The 27,684-nt window shown below is 39.6% G+C and overlaps 1 protein-coding gene across 4 annotated transcripts in view; it reads right to left on the bottom strand.

The window, feature by feature from the left end:
• Positions 1 to 27,684, bottom strand: part of scml2 (Scm polycomb group protein like 2) — a 58,591-nt gene that overhangs the window by 13,042 nt on the left and 17,865 nt on the right. For all 4 annotated transcript variants that reach the window (XM_015363903.2, XM_015363902.2, XM_015363905.2 and 1 more), the window contains exons 2-11: positions 25,826 to 25,941; positions 22,002 to 22,070; positions 21,544 to 21,614; positions 20,494 to 20,728; positions 19,691 to 19,779; positions 17,920 to 18,163; positions 4,646 to 4,929; positions 4,263 to 4,398; positions 3,538 to 3,741; positions 1,215 to 1,397 (exon numbers count right to left, since the gene is read on the bottom strand). In XM_015363903.2, coding sequence (XP_015219389.1) covers positions 1,215 to 1,397; positions 3,538 to 3,741; positions 4,263 to 4,398; positions 4,646 to 4,929; positions 17,920 to 18,163; positions 19,691 to 19,779; positions 20,494 to 20,728; positions 21,544 to 21,614; positions 22,002 to 22,070; positions 25,826 to 25,847 — 1,537 coding nt within the window. In that variant the 5' untranslated portion in view covers positions 25,848 to 25,941. The remainder of the gene's footprint in view (positions 1 to 1,214; positions 1,398 to 3,537; positions 3,742 to 4,262; positions 4,399 to 4,645; positions 4,930 to 17,919; positions 18,164 to 19,690; positions 19,780 to 20,493; positions 20,729 to 21,543; positions 21,615 to 22,001; positions 22,071 to 25,825; positions 25,942 to 27,684) is intronic.

The raw sequence follows: 27,684 nt of genomic DNA, 5'->3' as shown, positions 1-27,684 counted from the left end.
TAGCCATTTTGATGCCATTACAGCCAAAAGACTACCATAGTCTAAGTGATAACAATGTTGTGCTAGTATCATGTTTCAGGTGTGTCACAACACTTTCACTCTACATTCTTTTGAAGAAATATATAAATGGGAAATAAATACCTGCACGCACTGTAAGATGTTGGCGTTACAATAATATTTTCACATTAATCTTAACTCTCAGCCACACGAACAAACTACATGTAATTAAAGAACATTATTTTCTATTGGTTATTAAGTGCTGTGAAATAAAACAATACACAAAAAGTATTTTACAGACTCACTTAAAATAATAAAAATCACATTCACGAAGCTGAAATGCAGTGAATTTAGAGTGTTTGACCAAATTTCATGTTTTGAACACATTAATCTCTAGCCAAGAAAAAAAACAGTGATTTCCTGAAATGCAAAGTGTAAAACACAGTTTATTCTTGCTTCATTTTCTGGTTAATTTGTTGACTAGCTACAGTGCATAAAACTGATGTTTTAATGCATAAGTGTCTGGAATGCTGCAACTCATGTTTTGTAGAAATACTCTTTTCTGATTCACTTCCTATATAAAGTACTGCCTCACTCCAGATCTTTTTCTTCCAGCTGAAAGCATGAAGAACCACAAGCATTTCTTGAGTTTTGTGACCTTTTGTTGTAAAAAACGTAATAGTTTAAATATTTAATCTTAGCACGGCATATACATCTCATTGTTTATCTGGGTACAAATCAATTAAGAAACAATAAAACTTCATGACAGTCAAGGTGAGGTGAGGTGTCAAAAAGACCCGCTAGAAATAAGGGACACTTAAAAACAAAAGAGAAGAGGAGAGAAAGTGGCACACCCCAATACTTGTGATTCTCACACATTAGTAGCCCTGAGGCACTACGCAGTCCACTTAGCCACAGCCCATTACGGACAACCTGCTGTTTTACAGACGGACCGTTAATGCGCAAACGGTGAAATGAGACAAAATTAATTTCAGTATGAGTCAAACAGGTTACGTTGTCTTAACTCATTCAAACAAAAATGCAAAACAATTTAAGTCTTCGTCATCGTCATTGTGGATTATTTTTGTGAGCGTTTCGCCTTTGTTAACTAGAATGAAGAAACAGGTCGTTGACGAACATTTTCGTCATAATTTCCGCCGACTAAACGAACAATGCGCAGGAGGCGGGTCAAGGTCCCCCCACCCCCAGGGCCTTACCCGACTTGTTCCTGTCGTAAGTGCTGTGCCCGTGGACGGCGGCCACATAGGGGCTGAAGGGCTGACTGCTGAAGAGGTTCTCGCACTGCAGGTTGTGACACAGCATCTCCAGGAAGCGCAGGACGAAGGAAGCGCTGTTCACCGAGGGCAGCTGCACCAGGTGTTTCCCTCCATCAAACGAGGCTGAGAGACAGAGGCCAAAAAACGAGCGGTCAGTCCTAAGCACACCTTTCAGCAGGAGGAATACTAGTGAAGGTAGTCATTTCTTTTGCTACTTTTTGCACTTTTCTCCATATTGATTTCCTGTCTTTAGCTCCGTTTAGTTTTCTTTTTGTTCTGCACCTCTAAAAATACATAATCTGCATTTTCACACCTTTTCAATTCTGCACACTGACACACTGTCCTGAAAAAAAAAGAACAATGAAGACAGAAAGCTTTTTTTTTAAGCTTTTGTACTTTTGTCAGTATTACAAATAAAACAAATCCCAGGGTGTAAATCTCATTGTTGAAAATCTGACAGTTCCATAGAAAGGTGTTAATAAGAAGTGAGAAAAAAAAAATCACACTTGCAGAGCTGAAGGGAAAACTAGGTGCACAAAACCTGTTTCAACAGCAATCATCCCATGTCAAATTCTTGGGGGAAAAAAATCATGAGTTTGCTTTTCTGCAGCAATCGATTTACACCTTTTCAGTAATTCTAAAGATACATGCAATGTAAATGTATCAGACATTAATGGTCAAATTAAGGATTTCTGATTACTACAAATCTACAATAACTTCTTAAAATAATTTGATAGGTAGATACTTAATTGTCCACTGCTGTGGAAATTTGTCTTTGGCTTCTCCCACAGAAGTACAAAACACACAAGCAAAACATAAGTCACATAAAACCATATGAAATCACAACAACAGTGTGTGATACACAGACAGGTGGATAAATAAATAGGCAGCGGGGGAATATATTAACATACCTTCATTGAGTAGTTTTATTGCAGAGGGGACAAAGGACTTCTTACAAATGTTTTCTTTTATAAGAGTAACATTTGTTACTAGGACATTTATACTCTTGGCCCATATATACAGTACATCAGATTCCTAAAATACAGCGATTATGTGTCTCTCAAAAAGCTGGACAGTGTCACATGTTACTAAGTTCTCTTATTGTGGATAGGACAGACATCAGTTAAGCAAAGAATAGAAAGCCAGGATACAGCAGATGGCAGAACAGAGCTGAGCTTGCAGGCTTTACTCGTGTGACGACCCCTGGGAAGAAACTCAATCCACCACTTTAAAACCAGCTTATGTGGAAGCTGTCAGTTCTCATTACAATAAGAGAGATTAAAGAAGCTTCCGTTTTTTGCTGTCTTTTTCCATCCTGATAAAAACCTAACTTTTCTATGTTAATAGACCTGATTGTAGATATTTTTTATTTTTGCCTTGGACTTGATTATAATCTATGACATAGATTAGGCTACAGGCTCTTTGATCTATTATTTCTCAAGACCACAATTCTACATGATCATACCCACACAACACAAATTTTTCTTCCATTTTTCTATTGGCATTACTGCAATAAAAGACCAATAGGGGGCGCTCACCCTGTGGTCTTTGTGGGTCCTAATGCCCCAGTATAGTGATGGAGACACGGTACTGTAAAAAAAGAGATGCCGTCCTTCAGATAAGATGTAAAATCTAGGTCCTAACTCTCTGTGGTCATTAAACACATTCCCAATGTGTTTCTTGAAAAGAGTAGGGGTGTTACCCTGGTGACCTGGCCAAATCCCCTCCTATCCCTTACTAATCATGGTCTTCTAATAATCCACATCTATGAATTGGCCTGATCACTCGGTTGTCCTCCCAACTGATAGCTGATGTGTGGTGAGTCAATATAATAATAATAATAATAATAATAATAATAATAATAATAATAATAATAATAATATTATTATTGATGTTATTATTATTCATGCACACACCTCCAGAAACCTGTTTAGCTGTGACTTACAATACAGATCCTGGTGTCAGAGGAAAATGTGTGGTTCACGGTGGAAAAACGATCTCTTTTACCAGTTCAAACTGGAAATTGGTTTTTACTGTTCCTACCAGAACCACGTAAATGCCCACAAAGTGGCTGAACCCACGACAAGTTCTGTTTTTCTTTTTACTGTTTGGAATACACCCCGAACACCCCTACAGACCCAAGAGGATTTTAATATACACCTGTATTTTCCAATCAAGTATTTTCCATTCGGGTCAGCACACTGGACTGAGGATTTATGTTTCCGTAACGGTGGCGAGGGCTGGGCTGCAGTGGCAAGGGTACCTGAGATGAGCTCTCCTCCATGATGGCCCGCCTTGAGGAAGTTGAAAACAGTCTTGGGCTGGTAGGCGCAGTCCACACACGCCTGCACAGCCTGCTGCAGCACCACGTTGACCGGGCCCGGACCAAAGTGATCTGGCAGCTGCTGCACCTGCTTCCGGTCCAAGTGAGGTCCACAGTTGCCATGCTTGTTCACGTACACACACACTGCAAACCAGCAAGGAGACGGGTCAGACTGGAGCAGGCAGTCTCAGGCCAAACACAGCCCAGAATCTTCGGGCCTGGTACAGCGAAACCTCTACATGAATACACGCACCAGGAATAACACCACTCAAGCATTAAGTGCACTGAAAGGATTATAGAGTGTTTAGTCCAAATTTGGCTTAACCCGCTTGGCTGAGGGCTGACCTCCTGGCCAAAGGACGAGGAGGCTGGGACCCCCATACAGAGTGAGGGATGACCAAGGGGCAGCTGCAGAGGTAGAGATGGGGTGGAGGTGGGATGCAAGAAGGTGTTTGTGAGAGAGAGAGAAAAGGGGATCATGTACAGTATTTATAGTGTTTTAGGAGAGGAAATGATGTCAGGAGTGACTGCAAATTATTGATATCTACACCTGATTGAACTTGATTATTGTCCCTCCCTCCTAAACATTAAGCAAAGCAGAAACAAAGATGTAGTTCCTTTTGACCAATTACTTGGGCTGGTCTTCTGTTTTCTTTTTTTTTTACCTGTAGAGATGACCGCAGGGTTTGAGTTGAGGTGGTTAGGCCCTTCCTTCTGTACCTGAGTGCTGTTCAGCTTTGTTTCAGGAGCAACTGTGGAAGTGCCTGATGGGATAGGGCCCTGGGCCACTCGTGGCTTCCTCTGAAAGACAGAGACGGTCTGGAGTCGTTAATTGCTAAAATATAATTTGACCAGCAGGACAAGAATAAAAAAAAAACACACATGCACCCAAAAAAAAACCTCAATGGATAAAAAAAGCAACAGTTAATTTCAGTGCTAAGTGGTGTAACAGAGACGACAACAACCCCTTGCCCAAGGTGTTGATCCAGATTTAGCCTTATGAATCCGTGGATCCATTTGAATCACAATGGCGGCTTTTTAACGGTACCTTGCTCCCGGGCTTCGGACCTTTCTTTTTGGGTTTGGGGGAGTGGTGTGTACTGGAGGTAGTCTTGGCCGCCGTGCTCTGGGTCACAGCGCTGTTCTGTGCTGCCGCTGCCTCGGCTGCTGCTTTCAACAAGGCCAGGGTCTCGCTCTTCGGCCTGCGCCCCCGAACCCCCTTCCTGACAGGCAGGGGGGGCAGCGGAGGGAGCTTGTGGGGTGACTGCATGGAGCGTCTTGTGGGCTTGGTAGGCGAGGACACGGATGCTGGGAGGCTCTTTGGAAGCGTGACTGAAAACAGGACGAAATGAAACGAAATGTGAGCACCACGTCCAACGGAAAAACGACACCCAAATGCGAGAAAAAGAGAACTGCCAGGGTGTCTGTTATGATAAGCAGGGAAGCCTCCCCCCACCCCCGTTCAGTTTTTACATATGCTTTCTGCCCCCGAGTTGACACACATACATAAATAAAGCTCCCTAGACTATGCAGAAGGACATTTTAAACATACATTAACCAGACAGCATTGTAAGATTTTAAAGAGCAGAAAAATATCAATACCCTCAAGCACAATCTAGCCATAAATTCTGCAGTTTTAAAGTAAAAGCAGGAGTAGTAGGTAATGCACCAGGAATAGCAGCTGTTCATCTGTTCACTAATTAATATATATTTTAAACCACAAAAAGACATGCCATTCATTACAATGAGAAGTACAGAAGCAGGGCTGAAGCACTGCTTAAACAGATACTGACAAGTAGATCACGCTTGGCTTTTTAAAGTGAGGCCTGCATGCACAGAAATCAATAGCTGCACTAAAGTGCATTAAAAATGTAGCCAAGGAAAAGTCAGCAGCCAGCCCATACACTTTATGCATGCAAAAAATTGACAGAATGAAGCTTTAATCTTCATTCTTTGAGTCGTAGTCTCTGAAACCTCAGCCTTTCAATTTAATAACCCGAGTTTCAACCAGAGACCCAGCTGTACTTGAAGTACAGCACTTTATTTCCTGAAAGACCATTTTTTTGATTGTTAGTTTTTAACTCCAGTCAGCTTTCTGGGGTACTGCACTAAAAGCATCAACCTAATTAAACAGATAAAAGAAAAACCCTGTTGAAAACAAATGGTTACCTGAAACCAAACGGAAAAGAGCATTCAGCAAGATCCCTTTCCCTTTTTACAACTTTCCTCAAAGTTTTGAAACTTGCTGGTATGCAGCACTCCCCCTGGTCTGCCACTGTGGAGAGCTCTGGTTCACTGATAAGTCTTTTGTTTCAAGGTGCACCTCCCCCCTGTTCATTAGGGGTTGTAACGAGCTTTAAATCCCAGCTCCCTTGGGAGTCCTCAGCCTGGCTGTGGTAGCACTAAACAGCAGACAAAAACTCCATAGTCATTCTTAGCTGGCATTCATTTCTCACCTATTCTGAAAAAAGCAAGAATGACTGTGGTCTCACAAGTTTCACAGTTTGAAAACCTCGGCCTGAGCTATGAGTACAGCTCAGAATCACTTTTCTGTTGCTTTGGTCTAGGAAACGGAAGTAAACAACATTGAAAGTATACGCAAGTGGCTATTCCAGAAAATGTGACACCTAATCTGCAACGAAAATTAATTTTGTGCTAAACCACCACTATCCAATACCTGTAACGTTTTTGAAGACCAATTCACACAAGATCCACTTCAGAAATGCAGCCAATTTCTGAACTTCTAAGTTAGTTTTTGAAAAGGCTGTCTACAAAAATCAGTGTTGTAAATAGTATACATCCTCATAACAATCCTTTTTGTAAGGAGTAATACGAGTATTTGTAACCTTACTCTTCATTTTTTAAATTTTTTAAAATTTAACAAAGGCAAAATACACTAAGCATCAAGGCTTGGGGTGCAGAACAACCTTTGCTTTACCATCAAAATCCTTCTCAAGATTGTGTAAATAATACGCAGATGTACACACACAAGCAGCCTTTAGCTTAATGTATTTGTGAAAACTACTGAGAGCCTGGGAAGGTACAACAAAGTTCGGTGTTTTTACCTTCGTATTGAGGCCAAGAGGTCTGCTGGCTAGCAAAAAAGAAGTCTACTTCTACTGGAAGCTTGATGTGAGTGTTAACAGATTCTTTTAGAATGTTACATTTTAAAAAGGTGAAGAAATAAAACTCAAATGTAAAAGGAAAAAAACACATTCTTTCGAATCAAGTAAGTTGAGATTCTTCAGGAGCTGTAGTATGTCAGTTTTTAGGACTAATGTACAACAGATTTGGCAGTAATTTGAAACCAAATAAAACAAATTCATTTACAACACGATGAGCAGTTGTAATGCCTGGTGGGAATTATATTTTGAATGCTGAATAATGATCCTTATTCAAACATGAATTAAATGTTTTAAATGTAGCTTTTGTGTTATGAAAATGAGTTAAGAAATGGAATTAAGCAGCTTCGACAACTGGAATGTCCTCTAATGAGCATGATTCCTCCTTTCCGAGATCCTTTCCTCTTTTGTTTTAGACAACAGTTTGAAACTTCATACAATAAGCAGCTCTGACTAGAATCTGGATATGAATCCAATGATTCCTTTGAAGACCACGGAGACTGTGGAAAAAAAAAGTGCTCCAACCACATATATTACACATAGCCACACAACAAGTATAACCCAGCGCTATGCAGCTACATTCAGAGTGAAAACTAATGGCTGCCTGCGCTTTGAAACCCTCTCCCAGTTTGATCAGATCAGCACTAATTGGGAGTAGAAAGCAGAGAGGACACTGGCTAAGTGGAGCTCAGAACAGAGGAGTGTTTGAGCTCCTCGGGCTCGTTTTGTTAAGCTCTGTGGATTGTAAGAGCTCAGTCAGCACACAGAGTGTAAGGCTCATTGCTGAAGCTTGGTTCTGGTGCCCCAAATCTTCCTCTTCTCGCTCATGCTTCAGGTCTTAAGAGTGGGAATTAAGCAACTGCTCAAGTACTGCAGATAAAAAAAGCTGGGCTCACAAGCACATTTCCATAAACATCCTCCTGCAGTATTAAACAGGCATATGGAGCTGATCATGATGACTTCATTTCCATCTGACCTACTGACCTGCATGCTGAAAAAGAGACGCTGGGTTTGCGATTGGTTCTGGTAAGAAGTCTGCTGGAGACAGGAATACTTCTGTGTTCATTACATTATTGAAAATATTTACATTTGACTAATTCTGATTCTATTCTTGTTGTTGATTCCCATTTTATGTCTGACATTGCTGATATTCTTCACTTTAGTGCAAATCACAACCACATGTCAGTGATCTGCGTTTGCACTGAATTGGCTTGAGTATTGTATGGCACTCGTCATATTGCCCAGAGGGAGTTCAATAAAACAATACCATCTGTAGAGTGTAATACACCAAAATATTAGTTACAACTTAAAGCCTATTCTTTGTCTTCTTCTAAAAAAAAAATCCATCATGGTTTAGGTCCTAAATTTCTGACAGAAAGACACAAACAAAATTTCATTAATCAAAATTGCTCATAAATTATAATGTTGCTAGTAATGCTTTTATGCTGTGTTCATAAAAAAAAACACATCCCCTCTCAATGTAAATAATTACATCAAATTACATCCTCTGCGTGGCCCTATATTGTCTAATCAAAAAAGCATCAGAGAAACAACACAGATAGATCAAGTTCCCCAGTGTTGGTCAGTATATTCTCCAAGGTGCTTTTTCCAATGATATAGCAATGGTACAAAACACCATCTCTGTGGACTACTGCGCTCACTTCAGATTTCTACAAAATATAGAGATGCTTCATTTAATTATCGGTTCCAAAAACACAGAGGTAATCTATCAAAAAAAAGGTAATCTATCAAAAAGGCATTCAGTAAAGTCAACTCACAAGCCATAGATACAAAGTTAGAAGCTCTGACAAGCAACAGCTTAACAATGAGTCAACAGCAATTTTCTTGTCATGCATGAAAATAAATGCAAAAGCACATGTAACTCCCAAGTAAAAGGGAATTTCCCAATTCCAAAAACAAGGTTCCAACTATTAAGATATCTTTCATTACCAGCCACATGTGAGAATAAGCCAAATTGCAAGACAGACACTGCACAAAGCAGTCAAAACTCACCACAAAACAAAAGATTCAGTTTATGCATAAACAAGAGTTCCGTTCCTCACCTCGTCCTGACTGATTGGACCCGGAGTTCAGCAAGATGTGCTGTGTGGTTCCTCACTTCCTAACTCTTAATGAACAAGTTGCTTTTCTTGAATCGCACAGACAGCCAACAACAAAGCCCATGCTGACAGAGCAGCACTGGAGCTAACCCTGAATGAGCAATGGCTTATTTGCATCAGAGTAAAAAAAAAAAGGCGGGTGTGTGTGGTGGTGGTGGTGATGGGGGGGCGCTAGAGCTAATATGCATATTATCAGTGGGCCGTATTGACAGTACTCATCAGTCACCTGCTCTCACAGGCCCCTCCCAGGCTTTCGGGGGGGCAAAAGGTTAAAATGGATCAGAGAACCCGGAGCGACAAGAGAGCAAAAAGGGCTCCTGTTGGCTGCATTAGTGGGGCGTCGTGTACCCCCGAGGAGGGTTTGCACAGTAACTCAAGCCTATTCAAAAGTCCCCAGAGGACAAGCTGAAAAGCAGCTTCAAAAAAGCAGGAAACAGTAGCGCATAACAGCATTACCCAGCTTGAAAAGTATGTTAAACTACCCCCTTTCTCAGTCTTAATGAAGAAAGGGAAGGCAGACAAAGGAACCCTGATCTTCAGCAAAAAAGTAACCTAATGCCATTCATATATTTAACTGGCACTTTACTGGGAGTAGCTTGACATTATTTGAAAACAAAATTTGCAATGCAGCAATTTCTCTCCATCTTCTCACTTTTTTATCATCAACACAGCGATTTGTTTGCTTTAGTTCTGAATCAAAAAATGTCCAAATGCACAAATTGTGACTATTTAGAATATATTGCAGCGTCAATCTTTCCTCTGCAATGACAATGTAGGCGCAGCAAAGAAAAGGTAAATTCCAGAATTAATCTTACAGGAAGCAAGGGAATATTAGTTTACGTCACTTGTGGAAATCTTGAAAATTCTCTGTCATTATTAAGACCGGCAATTTAGAAACTCTGTCAAAGAGGGAAAAAAAAATGGAGAAATGAATGGACAATTCTGCCAATACAACTGAAACCTTATTTGGGGGGGAAAAAAAAACAGAGAAAATCTGCATGTTAATTTAGTTTTTCCAATAAAAAGATCAAACAGTATCTTGAGGTCTGTTTTGATTAAAACAAAGGACGAATAAAATACCACTTTGATGCAGAGATATATCTCTTTTAAAAATGAAAGGAATAAAAGTAAACATTTTAGAAATCTATGTTTTAATCGATGATCCACATATGGAAATAGGGATGAAAATGCCAAGAGGGTTTGGATAATTAGCAGCTGGCGCCTGAAATAATTGCATTTCCCTAATAACTATTAAACTAAACCCAGTTTAATGAAGCCACACCACACATGGGTCATTCACTGGGCTCTCCTGCTCTTATCCACCCAACACATAGATTAAGAAAAGAGGGATTATATAGAAATACTTTATGGTTAATACTGTATCAAGTGACAATGAAAGTCATACGCAGAGAAAAGTACACAACAAAGACAAAGAAACATACTGGATGACTTCCCTTAACAACAAGGTAATGTTAATGTCTGAATTCTTCTGGAAAGCTTTAGCCATGTCAAAAGTATAAACTGTCATTTTTATTTTGGAATTTCAGATTAACAGATGCATAAGACTTTTTAACTGGCATTTCTCTGTATCTGATTACCTGTTTAATAAATAAATGAACGTTAACCTGATGTGTACCATTTTGTAGTTTACGACTACAGATTATATTGGAAAACCTATCAAAAACCAACATTTAAGGTTATACATGAAAATACAGTGGACCAATTACATGTTGACTGGTAAATAATTTTATCTAAAGACAAAACTAATTGATACCATCGAAGTGCTGAACACCTCAAAACTCCTAACATGCTTTTTAGTGCTTACCAAGCTCACTGCCTTTTCATGTTGCTAAGCAACAGAGAAGAAAAGGGTACTCTGTACCAATGGCATCTTCAAACATCAATATACAAGGGATGGAAAACTTTTTTTTTTTACCGTGTGATTATGAGTGAGGTTCCCATCAAAAATTCATCAGATTGGAAAAAATTAACAAACAAAAAGACACTTCGGAAAAAAATGCTATCATTTTGGAAATTTCCAAAGAACATTGTCCCTATAAAGTACAAGTAATCAGTTTGGGAAAGGTCATAGCAGGTGGCCGGTTAAGAATCATCACCTACAACAGCAGTGTCAGAGACATGTCCTTTCTGTGTGGGACGTTGTTCTGTGCAGTAGAATGCAGTTTCAGCATATCATCCACAGATACAGAAAGCTGACAGTACCGTGTGGAAGTGGTTAACCTCAGCCAGGCTCTACTAGAGCTGTTCAGCAAGGCCAGTGTGAAACAGAGAAGGCATTCACCCTTACCCCTCTGTAACAAAGTAGTACAAGAGAAAAGAAGTGGTTGTGACCAATGGCTTGACTTAATTACAGCTTTGGCCTTACGGTCAAAAGTGACTCAACCTTAGATTTTCTATGGTGGTGAATTCTTTTTGCAGTGTTTAGAATAATGTTTCAGTCAAAAATAACTTTACAAACTATTTTTCCCTTTCCTGGACAACAAGCAAAATACCAGTTTTAATCTTTTCATATCACGGCACCACTCCCACTGCAAATGTATTTTACACTAGCTTAAGAACAAAATATACATTCTGATTGAATTCTGATGGGGAAAAAAAACACAGGATGAGGGGTGAAGTACTCAGCGTTCACACAGTAGAGCAACTCTACCTCATGACTTCGGCTCACGCAGGAAGGTAGCTTGCAAGACTTTGTGCCTTGTGTCTTTCAAACATATCAGCTGTGAAATAACAGCCACGCTGGGCATTTTGCTGCACGAGTCAGTTCCAGGACAGTGTCTTTGCTGCGAGTCTTGTCACCCACTGACATATCCTCTCACAGAGGACAGAGGAGACTGATGCAGCTTCTCCTCCTGGCCGTTTTCTCTCCTCGTTCCTCAGCACAGCCCAGCGAGCCGGTCTCCGTAAGGCGGCGGCGACGTGAAACAATGGAAAAGCACACACTCAAAACCGGAAAGCTGCAGCTGACAGGCTACGTCTCCGAAGACTCACTGGAATACTCATCTTAGCTAATTAGTATCTAATTTGAGAACAGCTGATCTTGTTCTCATCAAACAATAGGGTCAGCTCGAGTGACAGGACAGCGGAGACGTGATGAACCCCCCCCCCCCCCGGGCCCCTCTGGAAGACTGCAGCACCTTGGCTCTTTTCAGCACTGCCCGTGCTGCGCGTCAGATACACTGAAAGGGGGAGGTGTAACCTTACGATCTGCTGTCTCTTTACTGTCTGAGCAACCAGTTGCAGCTCCTCGCCTACCCTCACCTCCAAAGCACAATCCAGACAACTCAAAAGGGAAGCCAAAGGTATTGTAAAATTGTACCACAAAATCCGGTTTATGTTTTAATGGGAGTTGCTAGTTAAACTTTCTCTGAACACAGACACGAACAATGTCAATGGTAATCAGAGACGCTATGATAATGATACTTTTTTAAACTTGAAATTTTCTCTGCATTTTCACAACTGTAACAGAAAAAAACATTAAACTCTCAACAGCTGTTTTTTTTTTACAAAAGGATAAAAAAAACTTGAGCTTTCGAATCACTGTAGTATGAAAATTTCTAATTCTGACATTGCACAGGACACATGAAACGGTCCCGCTGTCTGAATGGTTGAGAATATGTTCTTCATTAGTAAAAGAACAGTGACTCTTCCTGGCCAAATAAGTCATTTATGGACCAATTAAGATATGTAAACACCAAGATAACCTTTGAAGCTGAAATGTAATAGATCCATTAAATCCAGATGGCCAAATTATTATAAACGTGCGTTAAATAGAAAAAAATGCTGACTTAAGAAAATACAAAAAATAATGGAAATGAGAAAATTCTTAAATATAACAGCACGTATCCTACATGCTGTAAGAATAGTTTATTTTCTATTTTATAACCAACATACGAATAAATGACACTAACACTGAACTATTTTTATGTGAAAATCCAATTTGTCATAAATACTTAGAAGCAACAGAAGCTGGGTTCTGCACATACCTCCTCTACTCTTCCAGTAATAAAAAATATTTGATAGGGTTGAGAAAGCCTGCATTTCACAGGAGTTTAGTGAGAAAGTAAACCAAATGTAGACAACGTTATATGTTGTAAATGGACACCAGAGAATTACACTGGTTTGATGGTCCTGAAAGACAGACTACACGTGATGATCAAGCTGAAATCACAGCTTAACTCATTATTAACTATCTTACTTCCACCAGAAGTGTGTTCTAGAGGCATAATAATAAAGACAAGATGAAGCCATGAGTATATACTACCTGTTTATCCCCTCTACCACAAGAAGAAGGAAGCTGGCAGAGCCAGCAAATAAAGAACTTAATGAAAAACCTAAATTGTAAAATCAACATAAAATATTGATTATATAATTGGAGCTCAATGTAGTTTGTGTTAAAAACCCTTTTTATTCTTCAGACCCTTAATAGTTATTTTTAAAATCTCAGGACCTCAGACTTTCCCTTTTGAACGTCATCGCAAAACATTACAGAAATGTTTCTCAATAAAGATTTTAAGTATACAAACTGAAGAATACAAAAATAAATGCATGATTATATGGGGTCTTTGTCTTGGTCCATGTGCAGATGGTATAGGCAAGGATAGGGTAAATTAATGTGCATATCTAGACTACAAAATTACAGAGATAATACACAAACAGAAGTGAAATCTACCAATTTCTCTTCCATAAGGTATAGTAATTGATTCATATAACACTCCAAAAAATACCTCAGGCTAGATTAAACTGGAGGCTCAACACAGAAAATCATGTGTCCTGATAAGAAAGGGAAACTACCGGCAATTCAGCCCTGAAGGGCTCTGAGGGATGGTGGTTACTGGGTTTACTTATGTGAGTGGGCTGGAGTTTTAAGGTCTGCAGGCTCAAAACCTCCTCCAGTTATGAAAAATATTACAAAATGAATAGTTGATATGTGCATAAAATGAACTGTACATAGACGGACTGTGTAAATTGAACTGTTTGCTAAAGAAACCATGTGTCCAAAAGTCTTTCAGCTGCTAAATGCTCGGCATCCAGAAAAATCAGAAAGAGGAAAAAAAATCCCAAAAGTTAAAACCAGGGAATGCACTACTGCATAATGCTTAATTTTTGTACATGCCATTTTTTTACACAAGACAATCACGGTGTATAAACGCACATCTTGTTAGAAACTGGAATAATTAAGTCCCCAGAATAGACTATCTTGATTGCACAAAAACATGGTTCCCTTTTTTCTGGGAGACAGAAGACAACCGTGTCAAAGAAATTTGTTTTATAAAGATTACCCTGTACGAACAGAAAAATAATAAATATGTCAACAGTCATATTTTTTTACTGCACTTCTCATTGACTGTACTTACTGTATTGTATTGTGTATTATTGTATCATTTCGTTACACTGTGCTGTGTTGACTGTGCCACGCTGCAGTTGCACTGCAGTTTCACTCATGGATTAATAAAGTATCTATCGTATAACAATCTTTCTCTGCCTTCCCTTTTCTCCCCCTCTTTATAAATATATTGGAGTTTACTGCATAAATCAGTAATTCATACTTTTCACACTGTGTGTAGTAATTCAAAGCTGAAAATAAAGTCTAAAAGTGTGTTTACCCCTGTGAACTCTTCGTCTGGGTTCACTGGTTTCCATTCCAGGGAGCCCCAAACCAGTTTCTTATTCTCTCATTTCAAACACCAACAACATAAGCAGTTTCTTTGAATGGAAGCACAGGAAAGCTGACCTCATGGAGCTGAAGCTTAACCTATTGTGTAAGACCTGATGTGTCTACATCCAAGGCTCCAATCTGAAAACCATAACCTCCATTGATAAAAATGCTGTAACATTTGCCGTAGAACAGTCACCTTTTGAATCATAGCTCTTCATTTTAACAGTATTGTGTCATTTTACCTTCTCAAAACATTCATTGTAATTTGGCTTAATTTTCTATAAGCTTTATAAGGATATCCAAATAACTTCTTCAAATCCCATTCACTACACTGTGTGACCACATTTTAGCTTGAGGTGTCAAAAATTCAAGCACCCCAAAAACAAATGTTAGCAATAACTTGCTTATCCTCACAATTAATCAAAACTTCAGATATCCGAAATCAAAATCGCAGAAATGAGAAGAAAAATTAGTTACCTGTCACAAGATAAAACAAGGGGCAATTTGTGCTATTCCAAATAGTTTTGAAATTACCATCACTATTAATCTTATTTTCAGATAAATACTCACTAATGACATGACAAAAACAAAAATATTTTCAGTGAAACAGGCATACTAGCAGATAGCTTTTTGTCACACTTCACTGTTACTGCGAATATGCTGGCAGAAAAACAAGGAAAAATTGTAACACGATAGGGGGTATATATATGGAATATAGTTATGCAAGCAGTATGTTTCAGTTTTTGACTTTATTTTAGATATCTGCTGACAGTTTTCTTTTTTTTTTTTACTGTTACAGCATGTGGGATTGCAATAAGAAAATATTGGAAATAGATGTGTATCATTTGTAATCCAGCAACAATGGATAACTTTTAAAGAATGTGAATACTTTTGCAGGACACTGCAGGTAGTGCAAAGAAATAAAAGCAGTGAGCAATGCTGAAGTCAATTCTCTACAAAGAGAGATTTAAGTCCATTACAAGCAGGGCCTTGAAAAGCCTGAGGACATCTTCAATGACAGCCCCTAGCAGCAGGATCACAGCATTTTCATGTATTTTTATATAATAAAAATAATAATACACTGCAGTGCATGATACATTGAATTTATTTTTTCCAATGCATTATGCACTGCACTTAAACAACATTTCACCTGACATGCACAGTACTAAAGTTCCCAATTCAGTATACATACATAAAGTAGCTGGATCTTCTGACTTTTTGTAACGACTGCAATCAACAGTCAAAGAAAATTGTTCCTGTGCCATGTAAATAAACAAGCTCTTTATTTCACGTGTTGTAAATATACTGCAAATTTGCTGAAGCATACAAAATGCAAACATCATCTATTGTAAGCAAATGATCCATCTCTACAGGGCACCTTTAATATTTCTGAATTTTAAACTTAGGTGGTATTAATTTTTAACTTGTTTAATTATTTGTGCATTTCACAAAGCTTTTTTACATACTGTTATCATTCTTGCGCATTAATTAAACTTTTTTTTTTAACTGTCAAAGAACATGAAACGCAAACAACACCCATCATAGGCAATTCGTCAACCGTTCTTGCAGGTCAAATCTGTTACTTCCGAATTTATAGAACAAGTTCCCCTTTAGCAGATTCTGTCTGTTAAATCTGAGGTCAATTTAAGCGTCAGAGTCCGTTAAATTAAGGGTGCACTGTAAAATATTTTTGAACTGCAGAAAACCAACTTAGGCGGCATCTAGAAAACACTGCGATGGACCATGTTCTTGTAGTTAGTCAAGAAGGCATCTGGTACATTCTATCTTCTTTCATGTCTCTGTACAGTGCAAGGTTTCTGTATTTTCTCCTATTCACAGGGGTTGCTATGGCAGGTATGTACATCAGCAGCTTCCATACAGTAAATCTTTACTCAGAGCTTTCTAAAATACTCTTTAAGAATATAAAGTTAAAAATGTCTCAAATTACAGTTCCACAAGGTGCCAAAGTGAAGCTGTGGGTGTCACAGCTAATGAGAGCATTCGGTGAAAAACTGATCCAACTGAAACGCAAACCTTCAAGGGCTAAGATGACATGTTGTGCAGCAGCAAAATAAAAAAGGCATTAGTTACTAAGATACCGGATTAAAAACTATTTGCTGGAGCCAAAGTAAGATTCTCTTTGATGAGGGCATTCTGCAAAACTTGCCCAAAGGTCACATTTGGCTGGGTGAAGCTAAACATTTTTTCTAAACTAGGTTTTTTTTGTGTGCAATGTAGTGAAACACTGCACAAATCTTTTACAGTCAACAATAATAAGGGCAAATAAAGGGCAAAAGTAAATCAGAAACATTCAGCAACATTACTAAATTTGTTTTCTAGAATTAAGATCAGTTTTACTCATCTAAAAAAAAAAGTCAACATACATTCCATTAATATAAGAAATTTTAGAGAACAAAAGGCAAAAAGTAGGGAGCAGCTATTTCTTTAAGAAAATAGGCAAATTATTTATTTTGTCAATAACACTTATGTGAATAAAATTAATAAGCAATAAGGCTTGGGTAAAGGCTCAAACTTTGCTCAAAACTGTCGTTCAAATGGGAACATTCTCAGTGACTTTTGCCCAAGGTGTTACAGTAAAAATGTGTTAAGCATGCATGAACACTTACACATACTGAATGTACATGTGATAAAACATGGACAATGTGGCTCCATACAATATAAAGTTTTCCTCTGGGGAAACCAATCATGAATAAAAAGTGAAATTATATTGTGGATCTGACAGTTTTGGTTGATGGTCAAACAGTACGGTTCTCATGTACAATTCTGACATGGCATTTGTTCTATAAAACAAAATCTGCAAACTGTCAATTCATCAGATTATAGAGATCACAGTGGCCTGAAAGTAAAGAGTGACTGCTTTTGTGGTCAGAGGAGATGTCAAGTGGTTCAACGTACTGGCTGCTTTTTCTTCAAAGTGCGGTTCAACAGTCAACACAGAATATGCTCTTTTAACCACACCGATCTTCTACAGATTGAGAAAACTGCAGGCTCATCACCATGCACAACTTATTTGACAATTCAGACAACACAGTGATTGCAACTGTTCACTTCCATTAAATATTTGGAATCTACAGCAAAACTGAAACTAAATAATATTTACCAGCTCAGTCAGGCTAGGCATGTACTTCAGCACATCTCTTTGTGGTAAGATTTAAATGCGAGTCTACATTTAGTAGAAAGAAACGGTTTGGCAAGATACGTTTTTCTGTTCAGGAAAACTTGCTTATTTCCGAGTACTGCTTTTAGACAGGAGAGCTGGCCATAACCCTCCATTGAGAAAATTAGGTGCCTCCTGCTGTAATGAGTTTTTTCCATTGTTCAAGCTGGGGAGGGGTGGGGGTAAGAGGCGGGCTGCCGCTCCCTGCTGGACACATCTTACCGCTGTTCCCAGGTGGCTGTAGGCTGTGCTTGGTAGAGGAGCACCACCCCACAGGGAAGATATCTCGAGAGTCGTATTTGCACCAGTAGTCGAAGGCACCCCTCCAGCCGTCAAACATCACGAAGATCTCATCACCCTTGACTTCACCGATGGTCGCTGGACAGATTAAGTAAGGGTTCTTCCTGTCAACGGCTTCCAGCTTCATCCCAGGTTTGAAACCATTCTGTGGAGGCTTCAGTGGCTCCTAAGTACAGACAGTCTGAATCTCAGTATTTTAGCATCTACTCCCCTAACATCATGACGATTCAGAAAGGGTAACTCACAACTCAGTCTATCAAACCCTGGCATTTGCTCCAGGCCGAGGAACAAGCATTGTGATCGATAAAAGGGGTTTTGTGGTGTATATTTAATAGGCAAAACCTATACAGAGCAACAAAACTAGCCTTCTACTGATTTTTCACCTCTTTAAATTAAAATTGATATCCTGCGTGCCAGAGGTTTTCAAAATGTGGGCACATCTCCTTACAGGATAGGTGGAAGAGTATCTGGGAGGGTAAATGCCTCCATTAAAATAGCAAAACACCAAAGGAAAACAGCAGGAATATAATATTGACCTTTAAAACAGAAACAAATAGTGCAGCAGGGTTTTGGAGTGCAAGCTTGCTTGTCCGTGAGAGAGCAGCAGCTACAGGTCTGGTTTGTCAGAGGTTTTTCACAAATGGAACCAATAATAATAACCTCACACCTAAAACCTCCTGTTAATGGCATTTTACTTTATCATGGTCTACATAAATACTGTAAAATTCACACTGCTACCACAAGATCAACTACCATCTCTCTAGGATCTTTTGTGACAGCTTGTGCCATTTGTTCACCACTATTAACGATGTCTCAACCAGAACTCAACCAGCACTTAGGGGTTCTGAGGTTACTTAGCTGGAGCTGGTAAAGACAATCTCTCTCTCTGTTTCCTGGTTGTAAAACTCAACCCTGGCACAACCAAAAACACTTTGTGTTTGAGCAATTTTATCACATAAATGCGGCACCTTCAACAAACCAATGCAGTTTCTTCATTGATCTGTAGTTATTGGAGGCACCAGCTGAGCAGGAAAAAAAGTCACATGTGTGTCATAGCAGAAGGGGAGACTTAGAAGCAGTCTTATTGTCTTATAGTCTGCCATATTCTGGAGAAAACTGGGCAGGAAAATAAAGACAGCCTACTATTGACTCAATCTTTTCTCTTAATCTAGCAAATTACCACCTATCCTATATTTTACAGGGAACTTCTTTCAGGATTACTGCGTGTATTAAGAGGAAGCAGTCACTACAGGACATGGGAACGTGAATATTAACTGGCTCTGGCACTTTTAAAATGCTCAGATGCAAGCAGGCTTAAAGGTCTTAATTATCAGGGTTCCAATGATTCACAGCAACACTTTGCTCTTAAAACACCAAATAAACCTAAAAGGAGATTCGTATTTACACCTGTCCTCACTAGTCAAAGTCAGCTATACTACACTGGTGTGTGCTAATAAGGACAAAACTGCTATCCCTGGCTGCTGACTTTATATACATAAAATCCAGATTAAACATTTGTTTCATACAGTGTGACTTTTGAATGCTGTAAAACAAACAGGGTTAATTTGTATCAGCAGACCTATTCTTCTTAATCTACTCTCAGAATTGTTACCTGCACATTTTATGGAGAATACAGTGCAAAAAATCATTTCGTTTTCCTCTTCGAAAATGCATTTGATTTATGGAAGCAGACCTTTTTGAAAGCGGTTGCAGGTGCCATTTCTGCTCCACTTAATGTCCTTAGAAGAAACATTGGCCATGAGGAAGCATTCATTCTGAATCCTAAAAAGAGACAAAAACATATATGAATGATCCGATTTTAAAGATGCTAAGTATTTATTAGACACTGAATACAGTATTTGTACCACAGCCACCCATTAAAAACAAATGTACCTTCTACAAGTCATCCTAAAAAACCAAAATTAGTCATTAATAATAAGTTTTCTTTGTATTTTTTTCTATGTAAAAAACAATCTAGTAACGACAATCTATTTCACTACCTGCTGTAATTGTGCGAATTAATAAGGCCATTACTCTTGGTACACACTGTCTTTACATCGCCACCTGGTGGTGGAACTTAGTATTTTTTCTCCCTGGGATGAAAAGTACCCATGTCTGCCATAATGTACAAAGAGAAAATGATTAAAATACACGGTTTCTCCTTATGCAGAAACTCACCAAGAATTCAGTGAATTAAATAATACGAGACGAGATCAAAGTGGAAAAACACCCAGAAAAGGCAGAGGTGACACTCTTATTTCCAAAGCAGGCCAAACTCCCAAAGTCCAACTGAGATTTGTCTTGCTGGTAAGTGATGGTATAATCACACAGTCTTCCCGCCACCGCAACAACATAACAGCTAAAACGTTTCAAAAATTCAAATTTCATGAGAGAAAAAGCCTTCAGGTTTACATATGTTACAAAAGTTCACTCTTACTGGGGAGGCACTGTGTTCAGTCCCCCTCTGCCCTCCCGAACCCCACCACGAAGCCTCACCCAGGGGGGGCTGCAGCATGTCCCCGTTCTTCTCGCAGGTCCCAATCGGCTGAATGTCGGAGGAGTCCACCAGGCGCCAGAAGTCGTTGGTGTTGTCGCTGCCGTCCAGCCGCAGCCGCAGCCGCGTGCCGGTGATGCCCATCACCGTGGCGATGCACACCGAGGTGAAGTTGCGGGGGTCGTGGGCCTCCAGCTTCATGCCCATCTTGAAATCATTGCTAGGGGGGATCCTGGACTAGAAGGATAACCGATGTTTCAACGCGCGAAGGGGACTCGTCCCCTCGGTGACGTCGGCCAAAACGAACGAGGGCAAAACCAAGCACGCCTGAAGGGACGTTTCAGTTCGTGGAGGAAGAGGGGCAAAAACAGCACTAGGGGCAACATGCGAGAACGTCCATTTTGGCGAAACAACTACCTAGGCTGGGGGAGCCTAAGGAATATTTCTGCGGCTTAGATATTTATAAATTGTATTTGCAACGTTTCAACGCAAGGAAATACTAAAAGCTTTTTTAAAAAAAATTAAAATGATTTCAGTTTTAGCATACACCCAATTGAGTTTGATGAAGTATATTCAATGGAGAACCTCTACACGACGTTCAGATTAAACTTGATTGCTTTTTAACATGCAATCCCTGCTACTTTATCAACAGCAAAAATGAATACAGTCAGCTAAGACAAAAAGAGCATTGTCTTGTCAGTGTCTGTCTGTATTCGCATCGTAGACCTGGAGAACGATATCAACATCACAACATAAGATGGTGCATTTCAGACAGCTGTCACGATAATCTTTACAGGCATGCTTGTCCATTTAATCAATGCAAAATGAATGAATCTGCTGAGCAAATAGTTATAACTTTAGTCACAGCTAACATAATTATTTCAAAAATATTATGCTGGACATAAAATGTGGGATAAAATGTGATGATTAAAGTAGAGAAGCATGTGTCACTTTGTTATTTATTTTTCATAAAACCAGAAAAATAATAATTAATCTAAAACTATAAACTCTGTTCATATGAGACATTCAGGTGATAGGCGTTGGAAACATACCTGTCTAAAACAGCTAGGAGGAGCAGGCACAGCTCCAGTTTCTTTTAGATATTCATCCCAGCTAAAAATTTCTGAAAGCAGAGATGGAACAGTTACAACCTTTGACAAAACAACAAAATGGAACTTGAAAACTTGGAAGATTAATTATATTCTCTATAAGAAAACTAACATTTTCTATACAAACTATAAAAGCCAGTGTTGAACATTTTTATTTCATTTTTATTTAACAAAGTCCCATACAACGTCCGATTCCATTCGAATCTGCGATTTGTTTTAATCGAGGTGATGGTGGACACGTTTTCAATTCTACCAGTAGAGGGCGCTCAAAGACCAACTAAATTTAAAAAAATCAAAAGCAGGCTGGGCATGTTGGGGCATAATATTTTATATTAAAACTGGAATCTTGGGTACTGGTTTTACACACTGTTGTTCTAAAAATATAGTTAGCACACAGGTACCTTTGCTGTGTGAGGGACTTGGGGAGGAATAGCTCTTTCCTGGTTTCTCCCTTTTGCTATCTTTCTGGTCTGAAAAGAAAAGACAAAACCATAATTACATGAAGAATCAGAACAACAGTGATAAAGCATAAAATGCTATCAGAAAATCCAACATTTATAGTCAAATGTTTGTTTAGTATTTGATCAGCACGAAAGGTTTTTGGTTCCATGAAGACTGCAAGCAAACTATGTTGCAGAACACCACAGGGAATACTCTGCAAGTACTAAACGTGCATCAATGGACTAGAGAGGGCTTGAGGAAATGGACTACTGAGCAACCTATAACTGAATATCAAACATCCACTATAATTCAATAAACACACAGCACTTTGAAACATATGCGTCAAAATGTGGTGCCATCTCTTTTTTCAATAACAGGGGGGAAAAACCATGACATGTATGCTCAAGAAAGGAAACTGGGAGAATCTAAAAAGAAAAAAGGCACAGCATTCCCATTTTTCACATTCTGATTGATTATAAAACATAAAAACTGAAGTTTACATTCCAACTTGAAAGTAACCAGCTTTAGACTGATCAATAGACTAGCCAGCTATAATAGGTAAATTTTTTAGGTTAGCAGAGCTTAACTCGTACCTATTAGACATGAGCGTAACTGAGTGGAACACCTATTTAGGAAATAATAGTCAACCAACGCTGATCAGCCACGACCTTGTAATGCAAAGATCAAGGTACAGCAAGCTGTCATCAGAAATGAACACTGCATGTCACTCGGCACCACCTCTTAGATCTGTGAATGAGTGGCACCCTGGTTACACAAGAAGAACCCTTGGCGACAAAGATTTAGTGGCTGCAGTCAATACTAGTCTCTGTTCAATGACATCAGTCAATGTGTGCCACAAAAAGCAGTAGGACATCCTCATCCTACAGGTGTGGAGGTGGTCCTCACCATCGGAAGTGTACAATTAAATCAATTCAAGATGCTTTATTGGCATGACCAACGAGTAAACCAGTGTTGCCAAAGCAATACAAATACAATTAACATAATATCTAAAGATATTTACACCTACAAACATATGGAGCATTATTGAGAGACAGGCTCACTGATCCTCGGGCTGTTACAGCAAATCATCAGATCAACTGCCAGTTCAACTGACTGTAATCTGGCAGGTGTGGGAATTCTGGGATTAGATTTGTAAATTTGGGGAAGAATGTTTGTCTGATCCCAGAATATTTGTTATAGTGCAGTAGGAAATGCGCCTCTGTCTCTAGTTCTCCCCACTGGCAGTGGAACTACAGCCTGTCCTTTCTGGACAGCCTGACCTGCCTGTGTCGCCCAGTTTCTATGGCCAGGCTGTGGCCACTGAGCCTGTACTTCATCAGGTCTATTTCTTTTTGCTGTATCCTGGTCAAATATACGGTTAGTGTACATTGTCTGTTTAGGGATCTGTAGCATTCCAGTTTATGTTGTTTTTTTGTTTGTGGGTGTCCCAGTGTGTGAGATATTGCTGTGATCTGTGCTGTGATGTGGTGCTCTAGCAGTGCTGTCCAGAGGCTGGCAGGTGTTGGTGTGGCTCGGGCCAGTGATCCTCAGGACCAGCTGACTCAGATGGATCTTTTCTGGCCTCAGCTCTTGGCTCAGCAGGGTCTTGTGGTGGTAAGAGTTTTGGTCGTTGCTTTTTAGGTGTAGCCAATACTTTACTACTGTCTTCTATATGTTTACTAGCAATTGGTATTGACCAAATTTAGCCCTGCATGCTAGGAGTTAAGAGTTCTGTAGAAAAGTCCTCTAACTGCAGTTTCTACGGGGTGCATGTCCCGATTAGTGTAATCCTGGTCTGTGAGGGGACCCCACACTTCACTGCCATATAGGGCAGTGGGTTGGATTACACTTGCAAATATGTTGAGTCAGATTCTTGTAGGTGGGCTGATGTTGAAAAGCCTCCTTTTAATGCTAGAAAGCCCTGAGTGCCTTCACTGCTAGATCAAAAACCCCCGATTAACTGATAATCAGACCAAGGTACGTGTAGCTTGATGTGTTGTTGCTGAGTGTGAAGTGGAACTTCTTTCCCTAAGGTCTGGCTTTCTTCTGGTCTCGTCCAGATTGACTGTCAGAGCCCAGGTCTGACAGTACTGCTCCAGCAGTGCCAGTCTCTGCTGCAGCCCCTGTTCTGTGGGTGACAGCAGGACCAGGTCATCTGCATAGAGCAGGAACTTGAACTCTGTGTCATGTAGTGTGAGACCAGGAGCTGCAGACTATTCCAACATTCCTGCTAACTCATTTATATAGATAGTGAACAGTGTTGGGCTCAGGCTGCAGTTCTGTCTCACCCCACGACCTCAGGGGAAGAATTCTGCCCTTTTGTTTCCATTTTTCACTGTACATTTCTTCTCCAAGTACTTTGATTTAATTATGTTATACACTTTACCCACTATGCCACTTTGAAGAGGTTTATAAAACAGTCCTTCGTGCCAAATTGAGTCAAATGCTCTCTTACAATCACAGATCTTGGCTCCGTGTGCACTAATGCAACAAAAAAACAACTTGCAAATGATGAGTAATCAGTGCTGATGAAGAGGTTGACAACCGCACTCATAAATGACCAACTGATCAAATTTTTGGCTTTTAAATGTGTCCCATAAAAAAGAAGTTTCTTTCTGTTGTGAACAACGTGGCTAATACACAATGTATATATAATCCAGTCCATTGTTGACTGACAAAGAATAGAAAACAGGATTAAAAGAAAACCTAAAGAGTATTTGTAGATGTACAAATGTACCCTATTCTCATTCCCTCAACTTCCCATCCTTCTCGTCATTACTGAAGAAATGCACCAGACGTGCTTGTCAGAAAAAAAACAGCAGTGGCATGGTTTACAGTGTCCCTTAACTTTGCTATACAGTTTCAATGTGACAGTCTGGCGTACTTTCTTTCCATGTGTGGGTACAGAGGAAATCAGCAATAAGTGGTACTTAGGGTTTGTGAAACAATTCATGAGGTGACATGATGTAACAATATTGCTAACAGCATTTAGAACGACACTCAATGCAGTAACTGAAGTTCTGTAACTGCAGAGCTAATGGATTATTTTTTATATTAAGTTAGAAAACTGCCTATTCTCAGACCAAGTCTCTGTCGATTTGCTCTCAACCCAAAAAATTCTTTCAGAATTTGTTTTCTAGACCAGTTAAGAATGTGAACTTGTTATACAGTTTTAACTTGACCACATAATTGCTGTAACTGCAGTTTTACAACAATTATAAACTGAGTGCTTACTGTTTCACTGAAGTGATAAAACTTCACATACCCCAACAAAGCCATCTCCTTAAAGCACCAATGGTTTCATTTTATGTCAAACTGTTCATCCGGGCAAGTTGTTTAGTATAACTGTTACGTTTCTGATGCGACAGCTGCAAAAGTTAAAAATAACACTAAACATCAATTGCCTGAAAGCAGCGACGTGCATGACAGCAAGCAATGTTCATGGATCGTGAATCAGTAACCTTCCACTGATCTTCGTGACTGAAGGAAAAGACAAGTCTCTCTCTGCTATGCTCCTCATCTTGCATGTCTCCCAAAGAGGCAAAGTGTTTGTCACTATTGGTACTGTTCTATCCGATTCCGATGGAGCTGGAATTCCGGAACATTCCATTCCCCTTGCTTCCATTCATCACGAGAACATTAAAATTGTAAAGGCAAAAAGTAAAACGGTATCAGTTCTTTATTCAAGTGCTGCGGGAGATCCCTATAACAAGATGTGTAATGGAATAAATGTTGAAAATTTTAAGAAGAGCTGCATGGACAGGACTGACCTCTGGCTCCTTACCTTTTGTTGAGCTTCTGCCCATGTTGACAGCTTGAGGTCCTTCCACCACCAACTAACAGAACTGGAGGCAGGAGACCAGGCACTGAGCTTCCTGCTACAGTCACAATGATGGCGTCCTGGAAACAAGATAAAAACGATATTAAAAATGTTACGGAAAAGACAAGACAACGCGGCTGACCACGGAGTTCCGGCTGGAGCCAGGGCCAGCAAAAGTGTTTGAGGGGAGTGAAAATGGAAAAGCAAACTAGGGAATTCTTATACCTCCTCACTCACAGATGCCTGTCCTGAAGATTGATTATACTCTTTTGAACTAAAGTAAATCTTTATACTGCTGTGGGAACTGCCCTCCCTTAGAGGTCTTTACTGTATCTAACATTTTTTTCTCTAATCTCTCTAATAGACCTGTTCTTTTTTTTTTATCTTGAGAGTAGCTTATTGTCCAAACACAAAACATCAAAAGGAAATACAATTCCATGTCACAGTACTTTACATCTTTATCTTCCTATATCTTATGAAGGTAAAACTATATGTGTTCAAGAGCTATAGTACATTTCCTGGTTACAAGAACTGTGCTTTCACAAGTAAATCTTAGTGGGTTCACATTTTCAGTAGAAACCACAACAGCGTGAAGATGAAAGGGCCTACACTCTCCACCAAACCTCGGTCTCTCACCTGCTCTACCATCTCCACACATCAATGAGAAGCAATCGCCAATTAGCCTTCAGGGCTATAAAAAGCAAGGAGAAACTGGTCATTGAAGTCACTGAAGACCTGAAACCCAGTGCCACATAAACCGCATGTTGTGCCAGATGGTCTAATATTCATTCAGTGATGCATATTCTGATATGCATCACTGATTCAGACATGGAAGCACACTAATTAAACTACATGGTAACAAACTGTGTGTATTAGCAATAAATCACCAAGACAAATCATCAAGTTAATCGTTTTCCACGTAACTGGTGAAAATTTCAAATACTGAGTCCTCTGATCATTCATTGGAAAGTTAAAGCCTCCATTTCTCTTCCCGAACTTTACCTCTTGCTCTAGCACATATTTGCCAGGTACAGCTCCAGCACAGTCGGTCGAGTGGAAAGGTAATCCTATTCCTTTAAATGCCCATGACACATTTAACAAGGGGGAGGACTCTGCACAGTACCTACAGCTTCCAACAGGGAATTCCTTACATTACTCAATGAGACTGTTTGCCATTAAGAAGAGTATATCCTGTCCCTGTATATCCCTTTCGCAATCTTCTTAAAACATCAACAGCATTTCCCGAGGTAAATCAATGAAAAGGTGAAGCCAAAGGCATTGTGGTTGAGGATTCTCTCTCTGTACTGACATTTCACATCTTATCATTAAATTAAAAACATGGGAGCTATTTTCACTCAGAATGATTATGGACTTTGCCAGTTTCCTAACAATTCCGCTTATATAGACTCTGTCAAGTTCAAGGCATAACTTGGTGGTGGTGGAGGGAATCCCCATTACCTGTAAAGCGCTTTGAGTGGAGTGTCCAGAAAAGCGCTATATAAGTGTAAGTAATTATTATAATAATTATAAACCATTATTCTCTCAGCTGCTTTGTAGAAGCTGACTACATGATAATCTTTTTTTTTCAAATCTGTCAGGCTAATCACTAGTCTTTCTATAAGGAGACGCAGTGATACAGTGGGTAGCACTGCTGCCTCGCAGCACTGGGGCTCTGGGCTCCAGTTCTTGGGGTACGAGCTATTTCTGGGAGTTTGTATGTTCCCCCAGTGCCCGCGTGGGTTTTTTTCCCCACAATCCGAAATCATATATGTAGGTTAATTGGCATGTAGGAAAACTGGCCCTGGTCTGAGTGCGTGAGTGTT

This window comes from Lepisosteus oculatus, chromosome 15, assembly GCF_040954835.1.
Source record: "Lepisosteus oculatus isolate fLepOcu1 chromosome 15, fLepOcu1.hap2, whole genome shotgun sequence".
In the NCBI taxonomy this organism is placed as follows: Eukaryota; Metazoa; Chordata; class Actinopteri; order Semionotiformes; family Lepisosteidae; genus Lepisosteus; species Lepisosteus oculatus.
Note: the sequence above shows the minus strand (reverse complement) of the source record. Positions and strands in the feature narration are given on the sequence as shown.